Source organism: Mandrillus leucophaeus, unplaced genomic scaffold, assembly GCF_000951045.1.
Source record: "Mandrillus leucophaeus isolate KB7577 unplaced genomic scaffold, Mleu.le_1.0 Scaffold24, whole genome shotgun sequence".
Classification (NCBI taxonomy): Eukaryota; Metazoa; Chordata; class Mammalia; order Primates; family Cercopithecidae; genus Mandrillus; species Mandrillus leucophaeus.
In genome coordinates this window covers 1,770,290-1,776,698 of record NW_012102476.1, presented here as the reverse complement: position 1 = coordinate 1,776,698, position 6,409 = coordinate 1,770,290, and the positions used below count along the sequence as shown (strand labels likewise).

The 6,409-nt window shown below is 61.0% G+C and overlaps 2 protein-coding genes across 4 annotated transcripts in view; one reads left to right on the top strand and one right to left on the bottom strand.

Moving 5' to 3' along the window:
• The window catches only part of ATP2A1 (ATPase, Ca++ transporting, cardiac muscle, fast twitch 1), a 42,842-nt gene extending 38,173 nt beyond the window's left edge, over positions 1-4,669 (top strand). For 2 of the 3 annotated variants that reach the window (XM_011982349.1, XM_011982350.1), the window contains 9 exons: positions 414-749; positions 2,034-2,254; positions 2,355-2,557; positions 2,751-2,836; positions 2,949-3,082; positions 3,201-3,318; positions 3,487-3,604; positions 3,860-3,903; positions 4,340-4,669. In XM_011982349.1, the coding sequence (XP_011837739.1) occupies positions 414-749; positions 2,034-2,254; positions 2,355-2,557; positions 2,751-2,836; positions 2,949-3,082; positions 3,201-3,318; positions 3,487-3,604; positions 3,860-3,864 (1,221 nt within the window). In that variant the 3' untranslated portion in view covers positions 3,865-3,903; positions 4,340-4,669. The remainder of the gene's footprint in view (positions 1-413; positions 750-2,033; positions 2,255-2,354; positions 2,558-2,750; positions 2,837-2,948; positions 3,083-3,200; positions 3,319-3,486; positions 3,605-3,859; positions 3,904-4,339) is intronic. The other variant, XM_011982348.1, reaches the window with a different exon arrangement.
• Positions 4,581-6,409, bottom strand: part of RABEP2 (rabaptin, RAB GTPase binding effector protein 2) — a 32,054-nt gene continuing 30,225 nt past the window's right edge. The window contains exons 10-14 of the mRNA XM_011982351.1: positions 6,277-6,409; positions 6,102-6,113; positions 5,939-5,994; positions 5,559-5,672; positions 4,581-5,205 (exon numbers count right to left, since the gene is read on the bottom strand). The exon at positions 6,277-6,409 is cut by the window's right edge and continues 9 nt beyond it. Of these exons, the coding sequence (XP_011837741.1) occupies positions 5,104-5,205; positions 5,559-5,672; positions 5,939-5,994; positions 6,102-6,113; positions 6,277-6,409 (417 nt within the window). The 3' untranslated portion in view covers positions 4,581-5,103. The remainder of the gene's footprint in view (positions 5,206-5,558; positions 5,673-5,938; positions 5,995-6,101; positions 6,114-6,276) is intronic.

The window sequence follows — 6,409 nt, the reverse complement described above, 5'->3', positions numbered from 1 at the left end:
GCATGCCTGTAGTTCCAGCTACTTGGGAGGGTGAGGTAGGAGGATCGCTTGAGCCCAGTAGATTGAGGCTGCAGTGAGCTATGATCACTCTGTTGCACCACTGTACTCCAGTCTGAGACAGAGCAATACCCTGTCTCTTAAAAAAAAAAAAGGTATGATCTGGACCCATGATGGGCCTGGCACCATCAGCACCTGCAGGTGCTCAGATGAATGAGACATTTCCTGCCTCTGAGCTTCCAAGGTCCCACTGAGGTCTGACACCAGGCCCTGAGGCTGCAAGTCTAGGGTTCAGTCTTCCCGCCCCCCACCACCACTTCCTGACCTTTCACCCCATCCCCACCCCCTACCAGCTTCCTCTAGGGGAGTTTTCCAGATCCCCATCTGACCGGTGGCTCTCTGCTGTATCTCCCCAGACGGACCTGACATTCGTGGGTGTGGTGGGCATGCTGGACCCTCCACGCAAGGAGGTCATGGGCTCCATCCAGCTGTGCCGTGACGCTGGGATCCGGGTGATCATGATCACTGGGGACAACAAGGGCACAGCCATTGCCATCTGCCGGCGAATTGGCATCTTTGGGGAGAACGAGGAGGTGGCCGATCGTGCCTACACGGGCCGAGAGTTCGATGACCTGCCTCTGCCTGAACAGCGGGAAGCCTGCCGACGTGCCTGCTGCTTCGCCCGCGTGGAGCCCTCGCACAAGTCCAAGATTGTGGAGTACCTGCAGTCCTTCGATGAGATCACAGCCATGGTGAGAGGCCCCAGGCGGCTGGGCCTTAGTGTTCATGGAGATGACCAGATGACTGTGCTGGGGAGAATGGGGCCCAGGGCAGGAGGGCCCTGGTAAGATGCAAGAAGGGTGGGGATTCAGATCCTGAAGGAAGAGTCTAAAGGAGTATACGTGGGCTGGGCCTGTAATCCTAGCACTTTGGGAGGCTGAGGTGGGCAGATCACTTGAGGTCAGGAGTTCGAGACCAGCCTGGGCAACATAGCAAGACCTCATCTCTACTAAAACAAAATTTTAAAAATAAATTTAGCCTCACAGTGGCACATGTTTGTGGTCCTAGCTACTTGGGAGCCTGAGGTGGGAGGATCACTTGAGCACTGTAGTTTGAGGGTGCAGTGAGCTATGACTGCACTACTGAACTTCAGCCTAGGAGGCAGGGGGAGACCCTCTCCAAAAAAAAAAAAAAAAAAAAAAATGAAGGCCGGGTGCAGTGGCTCACACCTGTAATCCCAGCACTTTAGGAGACCGAGGCAGGTGGATCATGAGATCAGGAGATCGAGACCATCCTGGCTAACACGGTAAAACCCTGTCTCTACTAAAAATACAAAAAATTAGCCAGGCGTGGTGGCGGGCGCCTGTAGTCCCAGCTATTCGGCAGGCTGAGGCAGGAGAATGGCATGAACCCGGGAGGCGGAGCTTGCAGTGAGCCAAGATTGCGCCACTGCACTCCAGCCTAGACGTCAGAGCAAGACTCCGTCTCAAAAAAAAAAAAAAAAAAAAAAAAGCCAGGCACAGCGGCTCATGCCTGTAATCCCAGAACTTAAGGAGGCTGAGGCAGGCAGATCACCTGAGGTCAGGAGTTTGAGACCAGCCTGGCCCAACATGGCAAGACCCCATCTCTACCAAAAAATACAAAAATTGGCCGTGCATGGTAGCACGTGTCTGTAGTCCAGTTACTCGGGAGGCTGAGACAAGAGAACTGCTTGAACCTGGGAGGCGGAGTTTGCAGTGAGCCGAGATTGTGCCACTCCATTCCAGCCTGGGCGACAGAGTGAGACTCAGTCTCAAAAAAAAAAAAAAAAAAAAAAGTATGCCAATTTTTATTCTAAACTGAGCTTTTGGCCAGGTGTGGTGGCTCATGCCTATAATCCCAATACTTTGGGAGGTTGAGGCAGGAAGACTGCTTGAACCCAGGAGTTCGAGACCAGCCTGGGCAACACACTGAGACCTCATCCCTAAAATAAAAACTTTTTAAAAAAGGAGGGATGTGGGAAGGTGCCCTAAGCCCACCTCCTCCTCCTCCCTCAGACAGGTGATGGCGTCAATGACGCCCCTGCCCTGAAGAAGGCCGAGATTGGCATTGCCATGGGATCTGGCACCGCTGTGGCCAAGACTGCCTCTGAGATGGTGCTGGCCGACGACAACTTCTCCACCATCGTAGCTGCTGTGGAGGAGGGCCGCGCCATCTATAACAACATGAAGCAGTTCATCCGCTACCTCATTTCCTCCAACGTGGGCGAGGTGGTCTGGTGAGCAGCTGGGTGGGCGTCCAGGAGGAAGCCGGGGTCAGGGTGGGGTGGCTGCAAGTCTGGGAGGCAGGACAGAGATGTGACCACCTCCTTCCCGCAGCATCTTCCTGACTGCTGCCCTGGGGCTGCCCGAGGCCCTGATCCCGGTGCAGCTGCTGTGGGTGAACTTGGTGACTGACGGGCTCCCAGCCACAGCCCTGGGCTTCAACCCACCAGACCTGGACATCATGGACCGCCCCCCCCGGAGCCCCAAGGAGCCTCTCATCAGTGGCTGGCTCTTCTTCCGCTACATGGCAATCGGGGGTGAGCTGGAGGGGTTCCTTGATCCTCCCCACCCCTTGGGACTAACCCCCTCTCTGGGACACCAGCTTCCCCACGCAGGTGCTGAGAGGGTCTTCTTCCTTGGCCAGCCTGTCCATGGCCACTTGAGGCCCTCAACCCTCGATGCCTCCCATCTCCCCAGCTCTAACCCCCAACTCCCCTCTCTCCACCACAGGCTATGTGGGTGCAGCCACCGTGGGAGCGGCTGCCTGGTGGTTCATGTACGCTGAGGACGGGCCTCATGTCAACTACAGCCAGCTGGTAGGGGGAGGCCACAGAGGAGGGGACCAGGAGGGTGCGGGGATGCAGGAGGGGACCAGGAGGGTGGCATGGAGGTGGCCCTGGACCTCGGTCTCCCATACCTTCCTTGCAGACTCACTTCATGCAGTGCACCGAGGACAACGCCCACTTCGAGGGCGTAGACTGTGAGGTCTTTGAGGCCTCCGAGCCCATGACCATGGCCCTGTCCGTGCTGGTGACCATTGAGATGTGCAACGCACTCAACAGGTGGGCCCTCCCCCGCTATGCCCGCCACCCTCCCCTGAGGCCACTGCCCATGTCCTCCACTGTGCCACCTGCCTCCTCCCTCCTCACTGCGCCTTCTCCCTCCCCTTTCTCTCTGCAGCCTGTCCGAGAACCAGTCCCTGCTGCGGATGCCACCCTGGGTGAACATCTGGCTGCTGGGCTCCATCTGCCTCTCCATGTCCCTGCACTTCCTCATCCTCTACATTGATCCCCTGCCGGTGAGGTTTCTTCCGCCCAGGGCCACCCCCCCAGCGCTGGAGAGCCCACGGCATGGCCACTCCCACCAGGGATGCCGATGTGGGAGGCTGGTGGGAGTGGGCTGGGCAGTGCGGGTCTCTGGCTCTCTCCCCACCCGCTCCTGAGAGGGCACTTGTCCCCTGCCCCAGATGATCTTCAAGCTCCAGGCCCTGGACCTCGCCCACTGGCTCATGGTCCTCAAGATCTCACTGCCGGTCATTGGGCTCGACGAAATCCTCAAGTTCATTGCTCGGAACTACCTAGAGGGTAAGGAGTGCCTTCTCTGTCCCCAAGCCCTGGCTCCACCACAGCCCCTTCCCTCTGACGCTGCCCCTGCCCCGCCCTGCCCCCTACTTTGCAGGTGGTAAGTTCCTCAGCCCTGGCAGGACCCGTGTCCGCCCGTTCCCCCTGCGCCTGCAGGGGCCATGTCTCCAGGGCAGCCCCACTGCCTCCTCAGCCCCCACAGCCCCCACACTGCCTCCCCGCCTTGATAACGGTGCCTCTTGTCCTCTCTGGCCATAGGATAACTGTTCCCCCTCCTCCATCTCTTTGAGCCCGTGTCACAGGTATCACCCCCTTCTTGCCCTCACCCCAGCTGCTGTGCCCCTGCCACCCGCGCCCCCTCAGCCCCTTGCGCATCGCATCCAAGGTCACTTGCGCTCGCAGCTCCACCTGGAGCCATTGCCGCTGCTGCTGCCGCGCTTCCAGTCGGGGTGGGCCGCTGGCCTCCCACTGGGCGTCAGTTCGGCTCCCAGGCCCTGGGCAGTGCCAGCCTCTGGACCCGTCTGCTGCGCTGCGTTGCGCTGGCTGTGTGCTGGGCTGTCTCTGCTGTGGGGCTGCAGTGGGGGGGCGGGGTGTCTGGGGACGCAGGTGAGTAGAGGAGGAACTGGCGGGGTGGTAAGCTTCTGAGCCTCCAGGTAAGTATGTGCCTGGGAGATGCACCTGGGAGGGACCTCGCTGCCCTCCCGCCGCCTGCCTCATCTCTTCTCTTTCCCCTTCCAGATCCAGAAGATGAAAGAAGGAAGTGAACATCCTTTTGCCCTGTCCTCCCCACCCTGATAGTGACGCATCTTCAGGCACAGCTGTGGCACAGACCCCCGTCCTGTCCCCCACACCCCTGTCATGTGTCTGTTTATAAACATGACCCCTTCCCTTTCCTTCCCCCTCGGCCACCCACCTCCCTCTCAACCTTGTAAATCCCCTTTCCCAACCCCGAGGGGCTTGCAGGGACAAGGCGACCGACTGCGCTGAGCTGCTTATTTATTGAAAATAAATGACAGAAAAGTCTGGCCTTGCTTCTGTGCGCGCTTGGAGGCGTGGGTCGCCACTGTGGACAAGCGTCTTAGTGTCATGCAGACCAGAAGGCAGCTGGCTGTCCCAGGGCCAGGGCCCACCTCACTGCCTCTGATAGGGACTCCCAGCCCCCATGGCTTGGCTGTGCCCTGGGCAGGGGACGGGCTGGGGGCAGGGGAGGGCTGGAGCCCAGGAGGCAGCACAGCAGCCAGAAAGTCGCAGGCCTGAGCCTGCACCTTTGGTTCCAGGAGGGGCTTGGGCCCCTCACCCAGGTGTAATCCCTGAGAGCAGGAGGCCCAGCCACCCTGGGAGGAGGCGCTGGAGGGTAGGGCAGAGGTGGCCCCATCAGTCCCCTCAACCCCAGGCTCGGGGACGGTGGAGAAGCCACCCAAGACCCCAGAGCCAGGCCTCACGGTTCTGGAGTGGGGAAAGGCGTCTTTCCCAGGGCGGGGGTGGGGAACACCCTGACCCCCTCAGGTGTCCTTGATGTCCCTGATGTCCGTGAGTGGCGCCTCATCCATGATGCTGCGCACCTGCTCCAGGGTCTCTGCCTGGCGGATCCGCTCCAGGCGCACCTGCGCGGTCAGACGAGGGGAGCAGAGGGCACTTGGTGAGGAAAGGCAGCCTCTACCCCACCTGCTAGCCCCCAAGGGCAGGGCCTGCGACCAGTGGACCCAGTGGCCACCTCTGTGGGGCTGAGGCCACAAATGCTCTGAGCGTCCACCATGCCCTGTACTGAGGGCTTCAGGTGACTGACCAAGGTGCACACGAGAGTTTCAGGGTTTTTTGAGCAATAGCTCAGGACAGGACCATGCCAGCCCCAGGAGGAAGAAAGGACTCCCCTAACCAGGGGACTGTCCTTCCAAGACCCAGGAGAGGTCACCTGGAGTGGAGCCAGCCAGTCCAGCAGGGCTGGGACAGGCCGTACCTGGAGGGCCTGGGACAGTCGCACGAAGTCCCTCTGCACCTGCTCACTGGTCTCCAGCTCTGCCTGCAGCCGCAGCACCTTGGCCCTCTGTTCTGAGAGGTCTGGGAGCTGGGCCTGCGGGGACAGACACCACACTGAGCTCGGCCTGGCTCAGCCTGGGCCAGATGGGAGGGTGTGGGGCCCCAGCACAGGAGTTCCCAACACAGTAGCCCCTTCTACACCGCCCCTGACTCCAACCTCCTCTGTCTGGCTTGGCCAAGCCCAGCCGTTGCCCCAGGGCTTCCTCCCACCTGGCCTGAGGGAGACACAGAGGGCGGGAGGGGCAGGGGAGGGTCAGGGGAGGGTCCCTCTCCTCCCAGTCCCCCTGCCCTTCCCCTCACCTTGCTCTCTTCCTGCTGCACCCGCTCCATCTCCGTCCTCAGGCTGCACAGGGAGGCTGAGAAGTCAGGGCAGGGCGAGACGTCAGGGCCACGCCTTCTCCCTTTCCCCACCTAGCCCAGCCAGCGTGGGCGATCCCCAAGATCACCTCCAGCACACACTCACCCTCCAGCACCTCTGTGGGAAGGAAAGAGAGAGAGGTCAAGGCCAGCGGTGCACCACCGCCTCTCCCCCACCGCCTCTCTCCCCTCCCCGCTGCTGCCAAGGAGCCCCGGTGGCTCCTTGCAGGGCCGACAGGGGCCCTGGGCCCGGGGTTGGGGGCTCGTGCCCCTCCCCTCACCTGTGTCCTCCCGCTGCACCCTCAGCTGCCCCTCCAGGCTGGCCCTGGCTGCTGTCTCCTCCTCCAGAGCCTCCCGCAGCGTCACAATCTCGATCCGCAGGCGCTCTGCCCCGTGTTCCTGGGCCTGCAGCCG